Source organism: Drosophila ficusphila, unplaced genomic scaffold, assembly GCF_018152265.1.
Source record: "Drosophila ficusphila isolate 14025-0441.05 unplaced genomic scaffold, ASM1815226v1 contig_2, whole genome shotgun sequence".
In the NCBI taxonomy this organism is placed as follows: domain Eukaryota; kingdom Metazoa; phylum Arthropoda; class Insecta; order Diptera; family Drosophilidae; genus Drosophila; species Drosophila ficusphila.
The window spans coordinates 889,072-916,453 of NW_025064094.1; the positions used below are offsets into that span (position 1 = coordinate 889,072).

The 27,382-nt window shown below is 39.9% G+C and overlaps 1 protein-coding gene across 1 annotated transcript in view; it reads left to right on the forward strand.

The window, feature by feature from the left end:
- The window catches only part of LOC108096982 (unconventional myosin-VIIa), a 634,406-nt gene that overhangs the window by 290,030 nt on the left and 316,994 nt on the right, over positions 1 to 27,382 (forward strand). Inside the window, 1 exon segment of the mRNA XM_043207602.1 lies at positions 4,012 to 4,133. Coding sequence (XP_043063537.1) covers positions 4,012 to 4,133 — 122 coding nt within the window.

Consider the following 27,382-nt stretch of genomic DNA (forward strand, 5'->3'; position numbering starts at 1 on the left):
CCAGACCGCAATGCCATGTGGACCTAAGTCAAAGGTCACGATGGTTATGCGGGCCGACGTTCCTACGGGAACCAGAGGAGAATTGGCCGAAGAGTTCCTCGAGTGGTAGTCACAATACGAAAGCGAGCGACGAGGAAGAGATGCCATGTGAGTTTGCCTTGGTGACTGCAAACGGGTTTTTTATATCTTTCCAGAGGTTCTCGAACTACAACCGTCTTGTGAGGACCACAGCTTGGGTTCTCAGATTCGTCCGACGATGTCGCGGCCAGTATAGCGACAGTGAGGAATATGGACTCACGGCAAATGAATGCGTCAAGGCAGAGCGCGAACTCATCCGGCGGGCGCAAAGTGAAGCGTTCTCTGGAGAAGAGAGAGACGAGACGGGAAAGATCCCAAAAGAAGGCAGCCAACTGCGAGGGCTGTCCCCGTATTTCGACGACGAAGGAGTCATGCGTGTAAGGGTAAGGATCGACGCCGCTGCATGTGTACCATACAGTGCTCGGCGCCCAATTATACTGTCCCACAGACACACGCTGACGGAGATGGTGGTACGCCATTACCACGAAAGGATGGGGCATCAGAACCAGGATGCGACCATAGGCGAGATACGAAAGAAGTACTGGATAACGAGTATACGGAGGCTGCTACGGAAGGTGATGGCTGACTGCCGCATTTGCAAGTTGCGGAGGGCACAACCGATGCAGCCAATAATGGGACCACTGCCAGAGGACCGACTAGAGGCCAACGGATGGCCATTTAAGTACACAGGCCTGGATTATTTTGGACCGTGGCACGTGACGAACGGACGTCGCATTGAGAAGAGGTGGGTGGCACTGTTCACCTGTCTAACCACGAGGGCGATCCACTTGGATATGGCCCATGATTTATCCACAGATTCCTGCATCATCGCTATGAGAAATTTTATGAGTCGGCGAGGACCGGTGGTCAAGATAAGAAGCGACAATGGGAAGAACTTCGTTGGAGCCAATCGAGAGGCCCGAAGATTCGACGAGGTTTTCGAGCCAGAGAAGATCCAAGGCGAGCTATCGTCCAAAGGAGTGGAATGGATCTTCAAATGTCCGGCGAACCCAGCTGAGGGTGGCGCCTGGGAAAGGATGGTCCAGTGCGTCAAGAAGGTACTGGCGCATACGACGAGGGAGCTGGCTCCCAAGGAACATGTTCTGGAGAATCTGTTGATCGAGGCGGAGAACATAGTCAATTCTCGCCCTCTAACGCACTTGCCAGTCATGGTGGACCAGGAAGCTCCACTGACACCCAACGACTTGCTGAAAAGAGTACCAAATTTGCCGGATCTACCCGGAGGGAATGGACAGCCGTTGGAGAAGTGCGCCACTAAGAAGCAGTGGCGACTGGCCAGGATGATGAGAGACCGATTCTGGAAGCGATGGGTACACGAGTATTTGCCTACTCTTGTGCGCAGGGAGAAATGGTACAAGCACGTCGAGCCCCTGCGATCCGGCCATACCACGTCGAGAATGGAAACGAAGGATCGTGGAGGAGGTGTTCGCTGGAGTAGATGGAGTGCCCAGACGAGCGGCGGTACGGACTGACGATCGAGCCAGGATGATCCGCCCCGCTTCGAAGCTAGCTGTGCTGGATGCTGTGAATTCGGTCGCTTCACGGGGGCCGGGATGTCGCGGATCGGATAATGTTAATGATAATGTCTGTTAAGTATCGATAGTCAGTCAGTATTTTGAATTACGCGCTACGTTCAGTATTTGTTAGTGATTTATATTTGTTTGAGATTGGTCATACTATGTACTAAAAAGCTACGCTAAGATTGGCGCCACGGTTACTCCGATAGGCGATTCCAAGAGAGAATGGAGGAAATACTGCGGTATGTAGAAGATATAGGTTGAGGTTAAAGTTAAGTTTGTATGTTTTCCTCAACAGAATAAAACGCTCATAATACACGCTCATCTATGCTTGTCAAATTGATGTGTTGTTACGCTACGAGATCTGGTATTTCTCGTTTCGGTGAAATAGAGTGTTAAAGGCAACTCCACTTGGAATTTAGATCGGCGTCAGTTTATTTATTTTTTTATTATTTTATTGTGGCGGCGGGCCATCACAACCAAGCAACAAAGTGTGATGGAGATCATGTCATTTATGAAAGCGACCATGCAAACGTTGGTTCAGAACCAGAGTATGGTGATGCAGTTGCTTGTATCACAACAGTCCAAATAATCAATGACCAATCCATGTGAAATGCCAACGGCATAACTCGAAAAGTGATAATTGACATTCCGAACTATACTATTGAGGTCACCTGTAAACTCTTCAATGGGATCATAAGTCTCGGCTACTACCCAAAGAAATAGAAAACGTTTATTATCATAATGATACCGATGCCTGGAAAAGATCACACGATTCCGACCAATAAGTTTATTCTTCTAACACGCATAATACCATATAAGGGAGACGTATCTCAAGCATTCGAACGCGACTGGCTCAACGGTCTCATGCATAAAATCAAAACACATTTTCCCGGGTACACTAATAAATTTCTTTAGTCGTATCTCTATCAACAGAGTCTTCGCAATGTGGTGCAACACAACAATATCCGACAGCTACAAAATCGAACCTGGAGTCCCACAAGGAAGCGCACTTGGATCAACCCTAATCGTCCTTTATACAGCGGATATTCTCACGAGCGACGGACTAATAACATCCACCTCCGCGGACGAAACTGCGATCCTCAGCCGCTCCAGGTGCTCAGTCCGTGCAACATCCCAATTAGCCAACCACCTCACGTAGTGGAGAAGTGGCTTTCCGACTGGCGTATCAAAATAAACGAACAGAAGTGTAAACACGTAACGTTTACCCTCAACAGGCAAACATGTCCTCCGATCTACTTGAACAGCACACAGATCCCCCAAGTCAACAAAGTATCGTATCTCGACGTCTACCTCGAATGCAAGAAACTACACCCAAAAACTAAAAGCCAGCAGCCTCCACTGGATTGTGTCTGCTCTACAACTCCACTCTTAAGCCAATCTGGACGTATTGCTCCCAGCTTTGGGGAACGCGAGCAAAACCAACATAAACATCATATAGCGCTCCTTAGAACTATCACTGTGGCACCATGGTATATTCAAAACCAAAACATCCACAGGGATCATTCTCGCGTAAAAAATGAAATAGAGAAGCAAAAAGCGTCATACAAGGAATATCTCTCAGCCCACCCAATTCCTCTCGTAGGGAATTTGACTCGGGTTTCCCGCCCATGACGTAACGAACCCATCAAACCCATCCATAATTTGTCAGGCTCATTTTAACTTTTTCAGTCTATTTGACTTATAGTTAGGTTATAATATAAAAGCAACGAAAGAAAAAAAATGGCTCCATCACTACACTCTGGAGTCGGAAACAGCAGTCATCTGTATGGACGGCGTGCAAAAACGCAACTGGCAAGGTTATGGCCTCCGTATTTTGGGATGCACATGGAATAATAATAATTCATAGACTATCTCTAGAAGGGGCAGACCATCAACGGCGACTTTTACATTGCGTAAATAGAGCATTTGTAGGACGAAATCGCTTGGAAAAAGAAAACTATGTTGAATAAAATAAAGAATTTTGACAAAAAAAAACGTGTTTCAGTCTAAAACGAAAATACATTTTCAGCCGAATTGTTATGGGAGCTATAAAATATAATCAGCCAAAGTATTCCATTTTTAAAGTAAAATAATTATAATATTTTTTCTAAATTTTTGGAAACAATTTCATAGCAAATTCACAATTCAAGGCATTTATGACCGAGGCAATCGATATTGCTATATCATCGTTAATAAATGAAAAAAAAATAACGCGTAGGTCATACCGAAATTCTATTCACGAATATTTATAAAGTTTTTTTCGTGATTGATTGATGATTGAGAGTTGAATGAAGCTGCTGGGAAGTGATTCTGTTTTACATTCTTATTGTTTGATATTGCTTAAAATTTGTGTTTTTAATTCTCTGATGTTATAGATTTGATATTTTTTTAGGATCTTCAATTCATCAGTTCAAGTTATCCTCGAGGCTCTTCTAAAACGAAGTGTACTGTTAGTGATAATTTTCGGCATCAATTACAGTCCCTTATAGATGTTCTTCAAAATACTAAACCATGGTAAGTTCATATCTGCTCTTACACATTTAAACCATTTAAAGCTGAATGAATTTCAATCCATTTGTATTTTAACGTTCTTAATCGACCTTTACGAAATAAAAAAATTCAAATGAAATTTAGTATTTCTGGGTTTTTAAATAAAAAAGAATAACATGTTTGGCATCGATAAGAAGATACAATAAGTTTTATAAAAGATTTTCGATTTGCCATATTGTAACGTAGTCGAAAGATAATCGATAAGTTATTCAGTATTGTTTGGAAATAAGATTATGAATGTATTGGGATATAGTTTGGAATAATAAAATACTAAACAGGCAAAAGCCCTATTGCTGAACGAGTCACACGGTTACAGACCTAAAAATCAATCTGGTTATTTTAGAGGTGTTGTTTTGGCAGAATTTAGGTCCCAAATAAGCTACTGATAACTGGAAAATTGTTTAATTTTGGAAGTCTGACTTTAATTTAAAACAAGAAAGGAAGCTAGCTTCGGCAAGCCGAAGCTTATATACCCTTGCAGTAATCAAATATGTCGAACAAAATGCATAAAGGCTAAACATCGAAGCTATAACGATTTTTCTATTCATTTTCCATATTTCCGACTGTAGATCATATGGGAGCTATATGATATAGTTGTCCGATTTTGATCAAATTTAATTCGTAATTTAAGAGTCTTAAGAAAACTCTATATTTCAAAAATCATACTTGTCTGATGAAAAACCACGATGTTATCATTTTACTTCCGTTATATCTATACAGATATTTCGATCTTTCCTATGACAGCTATAAGATATAGGTGTCCGATTTTTATGAAACTTTTTTCTCAATATAAGAGTTGTTAAAAAACTTGATATTCAAAAAATCATGCTCATGGGATAAAATGGGAGTTATCCGATTTTGATCAAATTTAATCCGAAATTCAATAGTAGTTAGAAAACGCCATCTGAAAGAATTCAAGTCGATCTGATCAAAAACAACGGCCTGAGAATTTTTTATTTCATTCTCTCGTATTGGAGCTATCCGATATAGTCGGCCGATCCGGCCCGTTCCGACTTATATACTGCGTGCAATAACTACACACCTTTTGGGAAAGTTTTATCAAGATACTGAGAGACTAGTTTGAAGAGAAACAGACAGACGGACATACGGACAGACGTGTAGACGTATTCTCATTCTACTCGTGATGCTGATCAAGAATATATATACTTTATGGGGTCTGAGGTGTCTCCTTCACTGCGTTGCAAACTTCTGACTGAAATTATAATACCCTTTTGCTCTGCAAGGGTATAATGAAAGATCTAAACAGGTATAAAATCCGCAAGACAAAAAGAGAAAGTTAGTCAAGTCATACACGCAGGCTCCGGTTTTCACTTTTTTTCGTTTTCGTTTTTGGGCGAAAACGTACGTTTTCGTTTTAGGTGCTCCGGTTTTCACAAATTTTTTGTCATCGTTTCGTTATCGGAATGGTTGACAAATCCTCGGGCAATATCTGGCTTGTCTTTCATAAAACCCAGCAAGATTTCATCCTGGAGCGTTGACTTATGCTTCCCCCTGAAAACAATAGCTTTGCACTTAGTTTTAAATACACAAAATAAGTTGTCTTATTTGTGTTTCCTACAATAAGGGGCTGCCACCTTTTTTGCAGCTTTCATTCCACTATTCTCAACAACTTTTTTACTACACTTTTGTCAAAATATTTTAAATATCAAATATTTTTTTCTTCGTTTTCATTTTATAAGTATTTTAAAGTGGGTGTTTCGTTCCACTACAAGTACGGCAGCATTGACGATAACTTTTGGCAATAGTTTTATCGACCCCTTAGCAAAACGAAAGTTGTTGTTGCCGACGGCAAATATTTTATTTATGAAATCATGATGGGGTCAGAAAAAAATTATTTAACAAATAAATACGAATTAGACTAATCTACTGATGGTGTGAAATGAACATCAATAGACCAAGGAGTCAACTGACACAAGCGTATTAATAAACTAACGAATAAGCTAATATTGATGTTTCGTTAAATTCGTCTCCACCAAAAGTGATAAAACTTCGTCAATATCGGCTTGGCAATATTTTGGGCCTGAAGCAGCGTTGCCAGTTTTTTTTTTTTTTGCCAAGTCGGGACTTAGGAACTTTTTTAGTGAAAAAAGCGGTACTCTTACGTCGAAAGCGGGACATAATAAAAAACGTATATAACCAGAAGTTTTTAAAATATTTACTGCTTCACTGCTCTAAAACAAACGGTAATCGTTATTCTTTCGTTGATAATCGTACGTTTTCGTGAAACAGAAAATTATAAGCAAATGAAAATAAGGAAAGAGCGAAGAGAAAGTGAGGAAGTCGCAGTCGCACGCGCCTCTCTCACTCCTGAGCGCTTCATCAGCCCGCACGTTCGAATTATCATTAAAAAGCGGGACTGAACCGGTCCCGCGCGGGACATTTAATTTTAATTTAAAAATCGGGACGTCCGCCAAAATCGGGACGTCTGGCAACGCTGGCCTGAAGACAAGCTGCACGATCGAAGCAAGGAAGCAGCAGAGTTATCCATTTTCGCTATTTCAGCAATCCTTCGACGTTTTGCTCTATTCGAACAATCTGAAATGTCAATTTTCGGCCGTCCAAGATTGACACTTTCTTGTGTTGGTTGAGAAAACTCATGAGCACATGAACACAATTGTATCTATTTCATTCAACCAAATTTATTGATATTGCATAATTGCAGTTTTCTTCCGTTTGTAGCTATCCCAAAAAGTAGCAATTCTTTTGCATATGCAATCAATACGTTTTGGTAGTTGCCTTAGCTCGGGAATGTAACCGTAGTTTTCAATTTGCTCTTGCATAACTTCAATAATTTTTTGTAATCTTCCAGCGTTAGTGCCACCTTCTGCACACCAAAGATTAAAAATAAATAGTCGTGTAAATACACACTTATGGGAATCTCCTAAAAAGTGAATTTCAATGAAATAAATAAATAAAAAAATTTCAAAAAACATTACAAACACGAGCGACGAGGACAAAACAAAAGCACAATAAGGAAAAACTTTCCCTTGGCAAACGCTAGATGGCATCAGTATTTTTCCGATTATACATATAAACATCTGCAAATTTCTGCAGCTGATTTTAGGCATATAGTACCCTAAAAGTCAGACGAATACATTAACAAACGTACTATTTGTGGGATTTCGTGGGATCACAACTAAAACTTTAACTAAACATGAAAAGACGTTCACAAAATTATCTGACGTTAGTCAGATAAATTTTATAAAACCAATTTTTTAAAGTTAATACCGTCAACTTTAAAATGCATTTTAAATAATTAAATTTGGTGAATTTTTGCGAACGTCCGACCATTTTGAACTTCACTTTTGTTTTGACGAAAAGCACTAAAACGCAGCTGTAGCAGCAAAATTGAAGATGTGTTCACAGTTTGCTTTCTATTTTTAGAATGTCCCAAATTCTTTACATTTTGACTACATAATTATTTTTAAGTCGATTCACTTCTAGAAGTGACTTCCGCGACACTTCCAGAAGTGACTTCCGCGATACTTCCAGAAGTGACTTCGGCGACACTTCCAGAAGTGACTTCGGCGACACTTCTAGAAGTGACTTCCGCGACACTTCCAGAAGTGTCTTCCGCGACACTTCTAGAAGTGACTTCCGCGACACTTCCAGAAGTGACTTCCGCGACACTTCCAGAAGTGACTTCGGCGACACTTCTAGAAGTGACTTCCGCGACACTTCCAGAAGTGTCTTCCGCGACACTTCTAGAAGTGACTTCCGCGACACTTCCAGAAGTGACTTCCGCGACACTTCCAGAAGTGACTTCGGCGACACTTCTAGAAGTGACTTCCGCGACACTTCTAGAAGTGACTTCCGCGACACTTCCAGAAGTGACTTCCGCGACACTTCCAGAAGTGACTTCCGCGACACTTCCAGAAGTGACTTCGGCGACACTTCTAGAAGTGACTTCCGCGACATTTCCAGAAGTTACCCAGAAGAATATTCCCAATTGGAAAAAAAAAGGAAAATATTTTTACTATATTTATTAAAAGTTTAGCTTTTTCTATTATATAAAACTAGCGGACCCGGCGAACTTTGTCTCGCCCCAATTTCACGATTTCATATAACCCCAGAGTAATAATAGAACACTGGTAATTCAAATTTTTTTGACTCGAAATCATTGGAGAGCGATGTGATAAACAATATATTTTGTTTTGTTATCCGGTGTAAAAATAAATAATGATGACGACTTTCCGACACGCGAACAGGCTACGTATAACTGTCCATGTGAAAAACATTGATATTCCAGATTTATCCCGCAGACTTCCAACGACTGGCCTTGCGATTTATTGATTGTCATCGCAAATGCCAATCGAACTGGGAACTGAATCCTATTAAATTGGAATGGAGATCTGTTGTAATAATCGGAATTCTTGGGATAAGAACTTCCTCTCCTTTAAATTTACCCTTGATGATCGTCGCTTGAATCACGTTGTTCATTAGTTTCTTAACGGACAACCGCGTACCGTTGGATAATCTCGGATGATTTAGATTTCGCAGCTTTATAATAACTGATCCCACCTTCAGTTGCAAATTATGCGGCGGAGTTCCTGGCACATCCAGTGAGTTCAAAAATTCTGTCGGATAGTTGGTCGCTTCATCCTCTATTATTTTGTCGGGCTTGAGGTGGGGTTTGTGCAGCACGAAGCTGTGCCATTCGGGCACGTGTCGATGCTTTTGTTTCTGCACGTTTCTCTTGCGTCCGACTATTACGGAAATTCTGACTATTTATTAAATTGCGCGAACGCCGTCCAAGTCTTAATCTTCTAACATCAGGCATTATTTCCAATTGTTTAAGCTCACTCGATTTTTTTGTATAAATATTTTTTTACCGACTTCATCGATACACAATATCAACGCAGCTATGATCTTTGTAGTGTGTTTTAGAATTTTACATACAACATTGTGTACATCTGTTGAGCCGCTAGCGACTTTACCAGAAGGTTTTCCCAAAATTTTCTTATGCTATAACCTTCTTCTGGCAGGTACTAAAAAAAAAAAAAAAAAAATTTGACCCATATCGGCCCAGCCGTTCTCATGTAATGCCATTCCGCACATTTTTTGTCTCCATTTTTATATATGTATATAGATTCTCGTGTTACAGTTTTTGTTACCATACTCCTCCGAAACGGCTGTACCGATTCTCATGAAATTTTGTGAGCGTATTGCATAGGTCTGAGAATCAACCAACATCTATTTTTCATCCTGTTTAACCCTGTTCGACATACCAAAAATCGCATATAAAGTGAGTTACTACCTCATCACACTGACAAAAACACGCTTAAATCAATTTAAACTGGGGCAAAAATCCTTCATCATTAAGTAAAATCATTAGTTCTATTTATGAGTGTTTTGTCCAGTAAGCAATGGCAAAAAAAAAACGCAAAAAAAAAATTTGAGCCATGCTACAAGTAGATCTCGATACATGCAAAATAGAAGATCCGAAAGAATAGCGCAATTGCATAAAGAAGAGCCAGAAGATACACGAGCCGAACGCAATGAAGTCAGAGAAGAGCCAGAAAATTCACGAACTGAACGCAATGAAGTCAGAAGATTAGAACAACGACAACCACGCCGTTTCACAGTCCAACGACGTTGTTGGAACATAGGTCGTAGTACAGTGATTGCTAGAAGAGTACGTTGCCATCAGGTGGCGAAACGGAGTTCGCCGGGGTTTGCTAGTTTTAATATAATTTTGTATATTTTCGACGCTTGTAAACCCGATGAACTGTTGACGGAAGATTTTTTGATTTTTCAGCTCTGAATTATCCGGAAATTTAACAAATGTAAACTCTAAAAGAAAACAAACAAATAACATTATTAAAATGAAACGCATATTTAGAAACTGATGTGCATTACCTTTATATAAAAAAATAGTTGATCTTAACATGTGCTGCATTTTTTCCGGCATTGTACGCGTTGTTAGACGTAATAATATCTTTAAACACTTAACAATTTTCAGACTTAAACTGGCAAGACAGCAATCTAGAAACTAAATGACGCTTTGCAAAATCAGTACGCGCGTCCAAAGAAAATAAAAAAAATGTTCAGTAAAACCAGAATATCGGTACATTTTTGGGACCTTTGCTTTACTATCTTTCTATCAACTTCCAGAAGTGACTTGGGAGATAGTTTTTTTTTGTATATTTGTTGTTGTAAAATGCGTTCTATCGTCTTTCTATCTTCCAGAAGTGACTCAGAAGTGCCTTATTCGGGATGGATGTGTATTTTGTTGTTGGAAGAGGTGTCTTCTAGACGATAAAAAACTCTTCTTTTTTTTTCCAAAAATTTCTATCGTCTTTCTATCTTCCAGAAGTGACTAAGAAGTGTCTTTTAGGCGATAGGGGATAAATTTATCTTCCAAGGCTTGCAGGGAAAACACGCTGTTAGAAATGTATGTATTTATTAGTGATCGTCACCTTTGCTTGTGTGCGTACCAGCGACACGAAGGATCTTACACTATCACTGCCCTTTTGTTAGTTTTAGCTATCACCTTAACAACGTTGCTGCGAAGAGAGAGAGAGAGAGAGAGAGAGAGTCGAAGTGCAATGCCGACGTCACACTGTGTGTGCAGACCTCATAGCGTATTCCATGAGATGTCCCGTAATAATTCTAGATTTTTCTGCTTTTTTTCCGAGTAAAACTAAAAGCGTAAATTCGGCAAATGAAAAATATGTAATAATAAGCTCACTCAGTTTTTAGTATTATGAGAAACCCATGCTTTTGAATTCAATTTATTTATTTATTTTTATTTTTTTTTTTTCCTTTATAACACCTCCTGGGAGCATAGGGCCTCGACTAGATTCCTCCATCTTACTCTATTTCGGGCTGTCTGTTTCGCTGTGTCCCATGTGATGTTGTATTGGGACAACTCTTGAAGGGCGGTTCGTCTCCATGTTGCTTTAGGCCTGCCTACACGCCTGCTTCCCTGTGGGTTCCACTCTAGCGCCATTCTAACCATGCTATCCTGGTCCTTTCGCAGTGCGTGGCCTATCCATCTCCATTTTTTCTTCCTAATTTGGAGTCTTATTGCTATTTCACCCGTCATATTCCAGAGGTCTGTGTTGGAGATTCTGTTTGGCCAGATTTCGATTTAATTAAAAAAATAATTTGATTGTTTTTTCTGTCCCTTGAAAGTCGCTATAACCGGATTCTACTGTATGTCTAAAAAGCGACGAAAATAATTTAACATGCATAAGAAGGAAAAAGAAAATAGCCAAAGCAATAACAAATTTGGTCGAGAGCCTTAGCAAGTGAAGAAAATCGTTTGCTCTGCTTTCATCCCGCTATAACTTTTCTACTCTCGCTATGCGTAGCCGTAGCACAAAATTTTTTTTTGCTATTTGCTATAGCTATAGTTCGGACTCGATGAAACTCCGAGCAGAGCAGAGCACGCAATTTTTCGTTGTTCTGCTATGGCTCTGCTACGGCTCTCGTCAAAGTGAGAGGGGTAGCAATAGCATAGCGATATATACTATATATGAATCTCGCTGCTACGGAGTAGTAAATGCAAACCCTGGTTGTAACTTGTCTTTATATTGACCTTTGCCAAAACAGGCTTAGGGGAATAAACAAATACAATATTACACGGTCCAAAATAACTTACATACATATATGTACATAGGGGAATGTTGTCAGGGTTGGGCCATATTTTGACCTATGTCCATAAGTTCTGAACGAATGACAATTTAAAATAAGTTTATACATTTTTGGAAAGGTACAAGCAAGAGAAAGTGTTCACCAAAAATAGAGAATAAAAAAACAAAAACAAAAAAAGTTATAGGCGTTTGAAAAAAAAAATGTAGTCAGAGTTGAGCAATGTAGTCAGGGTTGGGCCACCTTCAGAAAATCGTTGACAATATTGTAACGTGGTGGAATAAAATTGAATTCAGTTAAATCTGACATTATTTTGTTCATTTAGTTAATTATTTGGGGTTTTACAGTAAAATTATCAAATTATTCAGAGTTGTTTTTCGTTTGTAGCGAGAAACACTAAAGAAAAAGATAAAAGTGATTCATCTTCTTTCAATCCATCAAAATATTTTTTTAAGGAAATCTATTTAATTTATTTTGCATATTTTTGCTACAAAAAACTTAAATAATACAACAAAAATCGAAAATACACGAATAAAATGTAAAAATTATGATGGCCCAAGCCTGACTCCAAAGGTGGCCCAACCCTGACGACATGCGGTATTAATCTATTATGGTATGATATAGCCAAACTATATCTATCAATGAAACTATATCTTAGTATTTTGTAATATAACATAATAACTATATAACGTATTTTTATGTTCACTTTGCGGATGACATGTTGTAATCATGGCAAGTTTTACTTTTGCCCCGTGCAGACGTGTTTCTTGAATGCTCCGCCAAGCGAGTCAATTAGCTCGATATTTAAGTGAAATAAAAACTGAAATAGTAGCGAAAAGACGCTGGCAGCAATGCCAAATCATATTAGCTCCATTTCCTTGTTTTCTAACAGAACAAAGTGAAGAAAACAATTAATCTCAAACAAAATACAATGCCTGCGGGCAAATCAATAATAAGTGCAACTAGTAAACCCACGAGTCAAAGTCGAATGCAACAACAACAAAAGCAAGACGAACGCCGACTGTCTTCTGCCCGGAATAATGCTTATGTAGCAATTGTTTCGGTGACAGTAAGTAACGAACACGCAACAACAAAAGCATTGTCATTGACTGCTTCCGAGAGAGCGCGCTCACTGTCACCTGCACTCCTAAGCTCAAGCAGCGCTGCCATGGCCCAGTCGTGGAGCTCCCAATGCCAGTGCTGCCAACTTTTGACCAGCAAAAAAAGCTGTTTTTGACGGAAAGAATAAAGAAAAAAGCTAAAAAAAATTGTTAAAAAATCCAATAAAAAGCTAAAAAAAAAATTTCTCAAAAAGGCGAAAAAAAAATTCAAAAAATAACGATTTATTAAGTTAAATTAATTTATTGAGTTAGGATTTCCATCATTTTATCAATATCTTCCTCGTCTTCCTCATTTGCGTATGACATGTTGATTCCTATCATTGAACCGTTTTTTTTACTGGCTTCCCAAGTGGTCAATTTTAGCTGTAATAGTGGTCTTGCAATAGTTGCAATAAACCCTCTGCTGGTTTGTGTCGTCCCTGCAAATCCATGCCTTGAACTCTTAATTTTTAAGCCAGACATCGCGGCATTATTGCTTATATTCTTTCGGCATATTAGAACTTCAGAACTAAGAATTTACGCGCACTTTTTATTTAGAGATGGAATCACTATGCGAGTGATGACATTTTCGTATATCGAGAAAATCACATATGTACGCTACCACATTTTCTGGTTTGTTTGTAAGTGACTATCGTAAAACTGCCACTTTTTCATATTTTATACTTAAATGTTTATAATACAAAAAAAATCGTGAAAAAGCCGACTGAATTTTTAAGAAAGCCAGATTTCCCGCTTTTCCCAATTCCCGCAATTCACAAATTTTTCCCGCAGTTAGCCTTAAAAAAAAGCCAGTTTTGAAGGGAAAAAATCCAAATTGGCAGCACTGCCCAATGCACATCTCCACTCTCACCACTCATTGCACTGACTACGTCAGCTCTTGCGCTGACCAGCACGATGCCCTCTTTTACAACTGTTGTTTCGACGACGACAACAACAACTTCAACGTCGGTGGCAAATCTGTGGCCGATATTATCATCGCAAGTGAAATGTGTCTCTGCTGCCTCTCTCCCACAAACAACGCTTGTACAGACCGGGATCGATCGGTACGTACAAATAAAAAGAAAGCTTAGCCCACAAAAAACAAATGCAAACCTGCCGAAAGTATCGAAAACCTCAGGCAACAACAACAAAGCAACTTCTGACAATAGATTTGCTATACTTGGTGACCTTGGAGAAGATGAGGGTCAACCGCCTCAACCCACCAAAGATGTAAAGCCACCCCCTATCTACAGAGCTTATTAACAATCTTAAACATAAAAAATCGGGCCAAATAACTTTTATATTACCAACTTAAAAAGAGGTAATATATCAGAAACCAAACTCCAAATAAAAAATGAAAGCAACTACCGCACTGTGACGAATTTCCTCGACCATGTGCCGGTAAATTACTACACCTACCAGCTCAAAAGTAGCAAAGGACTACAAGTTGTAGTAAAAGGAATAGAATCAACCGTCCCAGTAGCTGACATAGCCGAGGGACTAAAAGAGCAAGGTTTTGACGTTAAATATGTAACCAATATAATCAACAGGGCAAAAATCCCTCAGCCGCTATTTAAGATTGAACTGGCGCCAGAGACTGCACCTCTTAAGAAAAATGCAGTCCACCCTATTTACAAGTTACAATATCTTCTCCACCGAAGAATTACCGAAGAGGAGCCACACAAGCGAAACGGCCCGGTACAATGTACTAACTGTCAGGAGTTTGGGCACACAAGGAGCTACTGCACCTTGCGATCAGTCTGTGTCGCCTGTGGTGATCTGCACTGCATAGATGCATGTCTGAGAAACAAAGAAGATCCTGCAACGAGGAAATGTAGTACCTGTGGTGGAAACCACACTGCCAACTATTGGGGCTACCCTATCTATAAAGAACTCAAGACTCGTCTGACTCAGACTGACTACCGCTCAACATGTTGTTCAACCAAACTACTTCACGCCATCAGTAACAACACCCGGAGTCTCCTTTGCCAGAGCTCTTTGATACTCTGGAGCATCGCCAGTGCCAGTAAGTCTTTCTCAGCCTGAAGTTGTGCATTCTCTCCAGCCCATACCAAATCGAAAAGATGACTCGCTGCCAAAACAAAATACCCAGCGAACAACTCAACCCACTACTCAGCAAAACCAGCTTCCCCCCCCCACCAGCACATAGCGGACTTGAACACACACTAGCTACGCTTACAAAAATTATGCTATCGATACAAAGTACCCTGCAAGACCTAACGCGAAAGCTTTTGATTAAACAATCTAAATGAATCCCTTAAAAATATGCTTCTGGAACGCCAACGGCGTTTCCCAACACAAATACGAACTCCTTCAGTTCCTAAAGAACCATGATATCGATATCATGCTTCTCTCGGAAACTCATCTAACCCATAAAAACAATTTTTATCTCACCGGCTATGTATTTCACGCGACCAACTACCCAGATGGCAAGGCACATGGAGGCACCGGCATTCTTGTTAGGACACATTCGCTACTAACTACCTACAGGCCACATTCATACGTATCAATATAACCAGCGGTCCACTCACACTATCAGCTGTGTATTGTCCCCCACGATTCAATATTCCAGAGAATTCATTTTTGGGCTTCTACAACTCACTAGGCAACTGCTTTGTAGCTGCCGGTGACTATAATGCAAAACACCACTACTGGGGCTCTCGTCTTATTAACCCCAAAGGACGGCAACTATACAATGCTATTATCAAACCTATTAATAAGCTAGATTTTGTTTCACCAGGTAGTCCTACATACTGGCCTGCAGTTCCGAATAAACAACCAGACATTATCGATTTTGCCGTAACTAGGAGAGTGCCGTCCAGGCTGTTACGCGTTGGAACACTGGCGGAACTTTCATCTGATCACTCGCCTGTTCTTCTCTGCCTATTTGAACACCTTGTGTCCGCGCCAAGACGGGACACTTCTTTATGGCAGTGTAACAATTAACAGACCAGAGAGCAGTTCTCTCCAGATGATCTCTCATCTCGCTCTCTTGGTCTGCTAATTGTCTCCACACCGCTCTGCCGCCCTCTCCTGGAATTACATCAAACCAGTGTAAAAAGCGACCACAATTTCTGACTTCCAATACAACAAACTGGCTAAAGTATAAAAAATACATCAGCTCTCACATTGAAATCGAACCCAATATCTCGTGTGAAGCTGACATTGAAAACTCACTCAAGCACATAACAGATGTAATGTCCTCAGCTGCCAAACACTCTACACCTGACCCCTTAGCTACATCCCTCCCAAATACTATGCGTACAAACATGCAGATCTAATCGCTCCTTCAAGAAACGCGTAGACTTCGCCGAAACTGGCAGACACACCGATCCCCAGCCACTAAACAAAGCTATAAAGAAGCCTGTCGGAAGCTATCTAAAGCTTTAATATCTGAGAAGAATCAGGCTCAACATGCGTATATAGCACAGCTCTCACTAGCAACAAATTCCCACTCTGGAGAGCGCACCCAAACATTCAACCACCTATAGAACCCGATTTTCCAATTCGATCACCAACAGGTGTATGGGCGCGTAGTGACGAGGAAAAGGCCAACATCTTCGCCTTTCACTTACAAATCGTCTTCCAACCTCATCCGCCGGCGAACCAATTTACTTTGCCAAACATCCCACCAGCAGAGCCTTCCTCCACAATCATTCTTGAAACAAGTACAGTCACAAAAGCCATTGCAGAACAGTTGAATCCAAAAAAAAGCCCCCGGCCATGATTAAATTTCGTCAAAAATGATAATTGAAATGCCTGCATGTGCAGTTAAATGCATCACCACCATATTCAACACAATTCTCAAATGGGGCTATTTTCCTCTGCAATGGAAAAAGTCCGTCATTACAATGATACCGAAACCAGGCAAAGACAAATCCCAACCTTCCTCATACAGGCCCATTAGCCTCCTTCCGTGCTTATCAAAGCTATTTGAAAAGCTGCTTTCATGCCACCTAAGAACCCACCTCCAAAACAACAGAGCGATTCCCCTGCATCAGTTCGGCTTCAGGGAAAAGCACGGAACTATCGAACAGGTAAATCGCATAACAGCTGAAATACGCGCAGCTTTTGAATACAGGGAATACTGCAGTGCCATATTCCTAGACGTGTCTCAAGCCTTCGATCGCGTCTGGATTGAAGGTCTAGTTTACAAAATCAAGACCGTCTTGCCACAAAACACCCACAAGTTGCTTGAATCTTATCTCAAAGATAGAGTCTTTACTGTAAGATGCAAAAACTTCTTCTCTGAAAGCCACAAAATCAAGGCAGGAGTACCCCAAGGAAGTGTGCTCGGACCGATTATGTATGTCCTATACACGGCTGATATTCCCACAAGCGGTCAAACAATCCTATCCACCTTTGCTGATGACACAGCTATAATCAGTCGTTCAAAATGTCCAAAAACAGCAACAGCCCACTTAAAAAACCATCTGACAGACGTGGAAAAATGGTTTGCAGATTGGCGCATACAAGTCAACGATCAAAAGTGTAATCAAATAACGTTTACACTTAATCGGGAAACCTGCCCACCACTGTCCCTAAACAACAAACAAATCCCCCAAGTCAACGAAGTCACCTACCTGGGCATCCACTTAGACAGGCGGCTTACCTGGAGAAGGCACATTGAAGCGAAGAAGACCTCCCTAAAACTCAAGGCCATATCCATATCCATAGGGACCTGGATATAAAAACGGTCAAAGAAGAAATTGATAGTAAAGCTTTGAAATACGAAAATAGATTATCAATACATCCAAACCAACTAGCCAGGTAGCTCAGGCGGCTCAGCCACTCTCGTCTACAGCGCAACGACCGCCCACTCCTGCCCAATTGAGGGCTGTCGACCAATTAATAAACATAATATAACAAATAAATAAAATAAATTAATAATATACAGTATAGGTTAAGATCTGAATTCTTATTGTAAGTTTCTTCAAGAGAAGATTCAATAAATAAAGATAAAGCTCAAAAAAAAAAAAAAAAAATGTAATCTTGTGTTATTCCACCTTTAAGGCCAGGCTAAAAAAAATTTCGAGCACTTTCTTTTCACAGAACAACGACACGTAGAAAAATTAAATCCCGAAATAAGTAGTCACGTGGAAAGTTTCGAGTGACCGATAGAAGTTTCTAGACACCCACTAACAGATGGTACTATTCAAAATATTCAAAATATTGAGATGGCCCAAGCCTGACAACGGTCCAACCCTGACAACATTCCCCTACTATAAAAACTTTTGATCTATCTTTATGAACAGTTGTTTCTTATTTCTATTGTTGGAGATTATAATGATTTCTTTTTCTCGTAATTCCGTTACTGTATACGGACCTGTATATTTAAAATCTAACTTGTGCACTGCTTTTTTAATAATTTAACTTTATCTTCTACAGAAATATCTATACATACTTACATTTAACTATAGTTATTGATCTATGCACTTTGTGACGATGCAACCTGACGGCCAGATCATCACAACCAGCAGAGAAACACACCGATGCGACAGATTACTATTATTATTATTATCCTATTGTTATCATTATTATTATACTAAGAGAAGTCAGACGTAAAGTATTATTTATGAAGAAACCCCGAAGTCGGCGGCAAGGAGCCAAATATATTTAATTATACTAAAGCTGAATATAGTTAGGACTAGAACATTAAGTGAGGTCATAAACCCCGCCCACGGTATCGATCCTGGATAAAAATACTAGAAAGTCCAGGGAGATACCAGATAAGCTTAGCGTAGGCGAGGGAAAAAAGTATGTGGGCACACGAAGGGAAGCTCTCTTCCACTTGGACATGGGCATGAGAGAGAACGGACGCGAGGATCGGCAGCTCTTGCCGGGCAGCGATGGAAAAGTAGAGTAAAGTTGCGAACGAACGTGCGCGGGCGGCAAGGACCCGGTGCGTAAAAGTAGAGGCAGTCGGTGTAAAAGAAAAGTGACGAGCGGACGTGCGCGGGCGACAAGGACCCGGTACGTGAAAGTGAAAACACAGAGGAAGAGGAACAAGTGAGATCTCGAAGACAGGTTAGAAAGAACACACTGTAATCGGTGCAGTGTAGATATTAATAAAAATAAAGTTTAAAAGCAAGTAGAAATATTAACCCGTTGTTATTGATTTTCCTTGCAAATCCATTACTAAGTAAACGTAGTCTTAGCAGTGCGAAACTCCTCTCCCTTGTCATTCACCCCACGGTCATAGTGAAAACTCGTTTTGGGACGGACGATCCTCCCTGAGTAGGACGGGAAGAGGGAAGGCGGATCCTCCCTGTAGGGTAATCGTTTCGGGATGGCCGATCCGCCCTAGGCAGATCGGGAAAGGGGCGGCGGATCCCCCTAGTGAACAAATCGTTTTGGGACGGAAGATCCTCCCCAGTTAGGACGGAAGAGGGAAGGCGGATCCTCCCTATAGTAAACTCGTTTGGGAAGGCCGATCCTCCCTAGGCAGATCGGAAGAAGGGCGGCGGATCCCCCTTATCGCGCGTGAGTGATTTTCTGAGCCCCGAATTGTTCTGTCGGCTTCGGTCTCGCACGAAGGTCCAGCCGGTGGAATTTTCCGTCCCCGTCAGACGAGGGACTATTTTCAGCCCAAGATCTTCATATTGACTGCGGCCTCGCCCGAAGGTCCAGCCGGTGGAATTTTCCGTCTCCGTCAGACGAGAGACTATTTTCAGCCCAAGATCTTCCTATTGGCTGCGGCCTCGCCCGAAGGTCCAGCCCGTGGGATTTTTGGGTCCGAAGAACCCCTTCAAGACAGTACAAAACCTCTGTTCGTCAAGCGGACAGATCTCTCTAGCTCAGTGACTTACAAATTTTCTTGTAAAGGACCCCGGAATACGACTGAGATTCATATTCCGGCTAGAAAACTCCCTTACATTTTGTGCCAACGGTTTTTCCAATCTTCGAAGCACCTCAAAAAATCATTTTTTTTTGATGCCGTCTTTATCTCGCTAAGCGTAGCGTAACGTCTTCCTTTCATGGGCCTCTTCAGTTTAGGAAACAAGAAAAAGTCACAGGGGGCCAGGTCTGGGGAATACGGTGGCTGCGGCATCATTAGTGTGTTGTTTTTGGTCAAAAAGTCGCGCACAAGCAACGATGTGTGAGCAGGGGCGTTATCGTGGTGCAAAAGCCAATTTTTGTTCTTCCACAAATCCGGGCGTTTCTGGTGGGTAATATTCCTTATTGACCGTTCTTCCCTGTGGGAAGAACTCATGATGCACCACGCCCCTGCAATCGAAGATAACTGTCAGCAAAACTTTCACATTCGACCGAAGTGGAAGTGCTCGGGCGTCCGGCACGCTCTTCATCGTTCACATCTTTTCGGTCTTGTGAGAACATTTTGTACCACAGACAAACGTTGCTTCGGTCCAAGGTAGCATCTCCGTATGCCACAGTCAACATTCGGAATGCATCCACGCACTTAATTTCGTTTTTCACACAAAATTTGATACAGGTTCATTGATCCATTTTTTTGAATAGGTAAAAATCGAAGACGATCCAAAACACGTTGCACGTTGCACGCAATGCAGCTGTCAACAATAAAGTGAACATTCAAAATGGCCGAGCTTGACGGTATAAGTGAGAGACATGAGTACCAACATAACGCCACAATAAAATCGAAATTCGATACGAGGTAACCCGCGAAAATTCAAAAGTCGCGATACTTTTTGAACACACCTCGTATGAGCGCTTCTATTTGTTAAAAGTTCTATGACTTCTTTCTGCTGTTCCAACTGTCTGGTGGTGGTGTGCAGTAGATGCTATATTTTTAATTTTAAGGTATATGCAGAAATCATTTCTAATTGAGTTCTTATATTCTGTTCCCATGTCCGTAAATAACGTATTTTTGGGACCGTACTTCAGAATAAATTCGTTAAGTATAGCTTTTGCGACAGTGTTTGAACTTTTAATTGTAATTGGGAGTGCAACTAAATATATGGTTAAATCACATATAAGTAATGTAGACACACATTTTCTGATTTTGGTAGTTGACCAATAGTGTCAACCAGGGAGCTGCAACAATCACAATTTTTTCGATCCTACTCCATCATTTACTCGGATTTTTTTTTGTGATTGAAAACATTGGTTCAACAAAAACGTATGATCGCTTACGATCGTGCTCAAAGCGAACATTCAGTTTTAATCACTCAGGCTTGGTTCCGAATGATTTTGTTTGATCGAACCGTTTTGTGTGAGCGGCAATGAATGTTCGAGAATGTTGCTTACATTCAGTTCGAGTACAATAATACGAACTGGTCATGCTGGGTGGTGATTCGATTCAAGCTATCGAACTATGTATTTACTTTGTGCACGTGCTAAGAATTTGTAGTTTGATCTCTAAAATCACAATAATAATTATGGAGATGGTTTGGTAAGTCAATCTATTGTTTTTTATTTTTGTTTTTAAAGCGATTAAGATTGACATTTTTTTTTTTAAGTTTTTTTTATCTCAGTGAAGTTTGTGCTCTTTAATATTTGGAGCATTAATTTTAATGATTAATTTAAGTATTAATTCTATTTTAATTTTGAGCTTAAATAATGAAGAAATAAATGAAGTTTTGTATTTTGATTAAATTAATGCATCGCAACTTTTTTCCTTTAAAATAAAGATATTTACATAACAACTATGCACATTTTCGATTTGATTCGTTCACTCACATTCAATTCAAGTGTAACTTTATCGAAGTCTGAGCGGTTTGTGCGTCGTTGTACTTGATCGTCTTTTTCGGTACGACCATTTTCGATCATTATACCGAAACCAACAAATCAGTTTGAATTAGTAAGCAGAACACTCGAGTGAATGGTTCGAACTCGTTCGTTTTGTGCACGAAACTCGATCGTACCACTTCGTAGCGAAGCGCTGTGTTGAGTTGTGATCGGTTTGAGCAAGTTTGATCGAACATGAACGATCATACTCGATGCAGTTCTCTGGTGTCAACCATCACTCTCTCAAAAGCATTTTTGGGAATGTTTAAAGAGTCTTTGTATGTTTTGTCACTTTCGATTATTATCATGTTTGGTATTTTCGTATGTTTTACGTAATGTATTGAGTCATACCTTTCCAGAAATAATGTCATTAAACCGTGGTCAAGGTTTTTTAACGCCTGGGTGACTTTTTAGGGTGACGTTTTTCGAAAGTTTATAAATTACAGACTTTTCTCTGTTTATTACATTTGAATTCACTGCATCGTAGTTTACAAGTGGTTCATTATACTGACTACTTGATCTTTATTTGATGTATTAAGTAGTCTTATGAGCGGGTTTTGGGATGTTGAAACTGAATCTACCTAATTCGATTTTTCGGACAACTGCACAGTGGGCGATTTGGTCTCGCTAGTGGAACTTAATTAATAACTTCTAAACTTAAATAGATGTTTAAATTGTTTTTTTTTTAATTTTTTTTCTTTCATTTAAAAAAATTTAATTTAATTAATTAAAAAATTTTTTAAATATAAAATTTTGTTTTACTTTTATTTTTTTAAACTTCAATTAACATATTTCATGAATAAACTTTATCTAAAAAAGGCTACAATGTTATTCGGAATCAGAGAAGGCATATTAAACAAGAAATGAAGCTAGCTTCAGCAAGCCGAAGCTTATATACCCTTGCAGTCAAAATGCATAAAGGTTAAACAACATCGAAGCTAAGACGATTTTTCTATTCATCTATATCAATACTAATATTATAAAGAGGTAAAATTTGTTTGTTTGTTTGTTTGTTTGCAGCGAATAGGCTCCGGAACTACTTGTCCGATTTAAAAAATTCTTTCACCGATAGAAAGCTACATTATCGTGGAGTTAAATAGGCTATAATTTATTTTGAAAAAAATTAGGGATCCGTAAGAAAATTGCAATATTGTCGCATATAAAGTGAGTTGCTACCTCATCACACTGACAAACACGCTCCCATAGCATTTTAACTCAATTTTTGTGTTCACTGTGAAATTGAGAAAAAAAAGGAATTTTTATTCAGTTTAAGTTGAACTGTGAAAATTATGTGGATCGTGCATTCGTCCACTCTGTCCATAGTCCAAAATGCTTAGAGGACAACGTGAAAACATTGGCCGCAGACATCCAAGCCAGCAACAAGTATATTCACAAAACTTAAGCGAAGAACGACAAATGAGCACATGGAGATCATTGGCATCATTCAATCGCTTGGCATTCCAATATGATATATATATATTTTTCGAACTCTCCTATGGCAGCTATGTGATAGAGTTATCCGATTTTGATCAAATTTAATCAGAAATTCAATAACAGATCGAAAACGCCATCTTGAAAAAATCAAGTCGATCTGATCAAAAACAACGGCGTTAGAATTTTTTATTTCATTCTCTCGTGTGGGAGCTATCCGATATAGTCGGCCGATCCGGCCCGTTCCGACTCATATACTGCGTGCAATACCTACACACATTTTGGGAAAGTTTCAGCAAGATAGCTTTAAAACTGAGAGACTAGTTTGCGCGGAAACGGACAGACGTACAGACTTATTCCGATTCTGCTCGTGATGCTGATCAAGAATATATATACTTTATGGGGTCTGAGGTGTCTCCTTCACTGCGTTGCAAACTTCTGACTGAAATTATAATACCCTTTTGCTCTGCAAGGGTATAAAAATACTAAAATATACTAAAAAAAATATGCTTATATGCCGACCAAGGGGCGCTGCCGTGTATCGTACGGCTCGGTTCGCGAGAAAAGAGTCGCGATTGAGGAAAATAAGTAGAGACCGAGGAAAATGAGGAAGAACACAATTAGATCTAGTTATGTGCTTAGAAGGTTAGAAGTGATCGCTAACATGATCCTTACAGAGTATTACGTTCTGACTATAAAAGACTTTATCCTATTATATCTATATCTGACTCTCTGCCGCTCTTAAAGCGATCACTTATATGCACTTATAGTTAGATTTACATTGATTTAAAATTAGGGGCATATAATTTATGGTTAATCTGCTTGAAACAGAAAAGTTTAGCCTACTAGCTAAGTCGAGGCTATCAATACCACCACTAACAAGATCATGCATAAAAACTGCTCCAAGTATCGTTCTACGGTTGGCTAGGGAGGGTAAGTTAATTAGAAGTAGTACATATACTAGAGTAGGAGGGTAGTAAAAGGTTTGCATCCCAATTAAGGCGCCGTAGGGCAAAAAGTAGAACATTTTTTTGAACCGATTCAATACGATCCGAATGAACTCCATATTGGGGACTCCGGACCGGTGATCCATATTCAAGAATGGGACGGACAAGCGAAGTAAATAAATTTTCAGTAATGTAAGGTTCGTCAAATTCCTTTGACCACCTTTTTATAAATCCAAGCAAACCTCAGGCTTTATTCACCATAGACGAAATATGATTAATGAATAAGCTAAACAGTAACGAACCAAGGTGGCTCCCTTGCGGGATGCCGGAGGTGACTCGGAGAACACAAGAGAGTGAATTTTTAAAAAGGACCCTTTGTGTCCTGCCATTCAGATAACTTAAGATCCATTCTAATAGATCAACTGGGAAACCTAATAAGCCAAGTTTCCTTACAAGAAGGGAATGATTTACAGAGTCAAATGCTTTACTGTAATGTAAATGACATCTGTTTGAAAATTGTGTTTAGTGATCTTAAAAGATGAAAAATCCCAGCGTAAGAAAAGTTAATTTTTTCCACTTTAATGTTATCGGCCTTTGTTTTGTCTTGTATCAGGGGAAAGCCGAGAACCGAAAATCTGTTTCTTAACACCAACTTGAGCCGGTAAACCCTTGTGATGGTAATTTTTTTGAGGTAAGTGGAATGTAGGTAAACATCCTACCACAACTCGGCCGTCCTGACTGAATGATCACTGTGAGCGTAGAAATACATTTATAGTATACTAGCTGCCCGTCCCAGCTTCGCCCGGTTTTTTTTTTAGTAGTTCCTTTTTTTTTATTTGTATTAACGTATTATTACTGTAGTACATTTTTGTAAACTATGTTCTTTTTTTTCCCCTCTCTGGTCAACACATGGAGATTCTGTGGACATCATACCCTGTAGAATTTCTTAATTCTTTAGAACTGTCGGGAGTACCTTCACACAAACTGAGGCTGAAAGTAGGAGTTCCTGTCATTTTGATGCGGAATTTAGATTCACCAAGACTGTGTAATGGCACACGATGGCAAGTAACACACCTCGGTCGCAATATTATAAAAGCAATCATTATGACTGGAATGGCAAAAGGAGAAAATGTTTTAATCCCCCGTATACCCATAATTCCGACAGATCTGCCGTTCCAGTTTAAGAGACTACAATTTCTACTGAAAATCGCATTCGCTATGACAATAAATAAAGCTCAGGGGCAAACATTAAAAGTAGCCGGCATAAATTTAGAAAAGAGATGTTTTTCTCACGGACAATTACACGTGGCTTGCTCACGTGTTTCAATGCATCATAAAATTTATGAGTATCAGGCACCCTTGTTAATGTGTCATCTCGGGCCTGTAAAACTATATCACGGGAAGCAAACTGTTCGCCTGTAACCATGGCTGCGCCTTCATTTATTAGCGGTGCATTATACCGTCTTCCATGTTCCCCACTTGGTGTGCGATCGGGGTGCATCACCAACTTATAATCCTCTCCCGGCATTCTTTCTAGTGCTGTTTTGAAAGTATTGATAAGGCGATTATGTTCATGCAACATTCTCTGGATTTTTAAAACAGTATCCCTTTCGATTCCTTGTATATTTTGACACCTGCGATCAGCTTCATTTTCTTCATCGCCCATGAAATAAAGTTGCAAAAACTTTGGTTGTTCATTATTTGCGGGAAGTAAGGAACCAATTCTGTGATACACCTGTCCTTGGATGGTAAGAGTAGGTGAAAATCCAGGCATTACGACCTCCTTATCTACACCAAATGATGTCATCTAAAAGCAAGAATTATACTTTCTAATCCTGCTTAAAAACCGGCGGGATTCGTTACTGTCGTATAAAAGTAAAGATTTGAGAGGTTCCTCTGGCTCGCCAAGTAATGGAATTTTAAACTTTTTACCAGAACAGCACATACCTGGAGTTTCTTCTTTCCATTTCAGTGCTTCACAATATCTGCATTTTTTATCCATTCTCCCTATGATAATCAATCGGTGATTAGCATAGTCTATCAAAGGGTCATACTCAAAAGAGGTACCATTAAATGTCTCCCACGTTCTCATTGATAACGTACGGGTTCTTTCTGCCTGCCGCTCTGCATTTAAAAGACGTCGTCTTTGTGAATCCTCGTCAGATTCTGCCGCAAACAATTGCGCGTGACGTTCGGCATCTAAAACTCGACGTGTCTGGGTCTGTTCCACTGTCTCAGCAGCTCTTTGAGATGCGTGGCGTTCAGCATCCAGGGTCTGACGGGCCCGAGTCTGCGTATAAGTCTCAGAAGCTCTTTGAGTCGCATGACGCTGAGAATCTAACATCTGACGCGTCCGAGTCTGCTCTTTAGATTCTTGGCCTCTAGAAACTTTTGCAGCTCGAGCTCTGCTAGAAATACTGCTTAGATTTGTTTTACGTTTGCCTGGCATATCGAAAACAATAACGGGAGTTTTAAAAACTACAACGTAAAACAATTTTTGATAAAGCAAACTTTTTTACTTAAAACGTAATGCCTACTGCTTACCCCATAAGAACGATTGCGTGATTATTCCGTTTCTCCACCTGCTGCTTACCACTTAAGATCGATGGCGTGATTATTTATAGCCTATTATGATTTCTAGGTTATCACCAATCACCATACCAAATTTCATCAAAATCCGTTCAGCCGTTTAGGCGTGATCGAGTAACAGACAGACAGAAACATTTTCACATTTATATATTAGTATGGATAGTATGGATGTCACAGTTAATTATCTTATATTATATTAGGTTGTCAAAAAAGTCTTGCGGTATTTTCGCTAGTTGGCGCTGAAAGCGCGTAGTTCTTGTTTTATTCGTCGCATCAGGTCATACTATACCTTTTTGGAAAGCTCATATTACGCGCTAACACGTGTTTGATTGACTGTATTTTCTTTTAAGTCGTTCGTTAGTTATAGCGTCGCAATCATGGAGCAAATTAAAGAGAAAATACAGCATATTTTACAGTACTACTACGATAAAGGCAAAAATGAATCTCAAGCCGCCAATAAAATTTGTGCAGTTTATGGACCCGATACAGTTTCCATTTCCACCGCACAACGATGGTTTCAACGTTTTCGTTCTGGTGAAGAGATGGTCGAAGATGCGCCACGCTCCGGAAGGCCTGTCGTCGAAAAATGAGATAAAATCGCTGAATTGGTCAAAAGAGACCGGCATAGTAGCAGCCGTAGCATCGGTCAAGAGCTGGGCATGAGTCATCAAACCGTTATTAACCATTTGAAGAAGCTTGGAGTCACTAAGAAGCTCGATGTATGGGTGCCACACGAATTGACGCGAAAAAACATCTCTTTTTTTTTTTTGAAGAGTATGGTGACTGGCGAACGGTCGTGGTC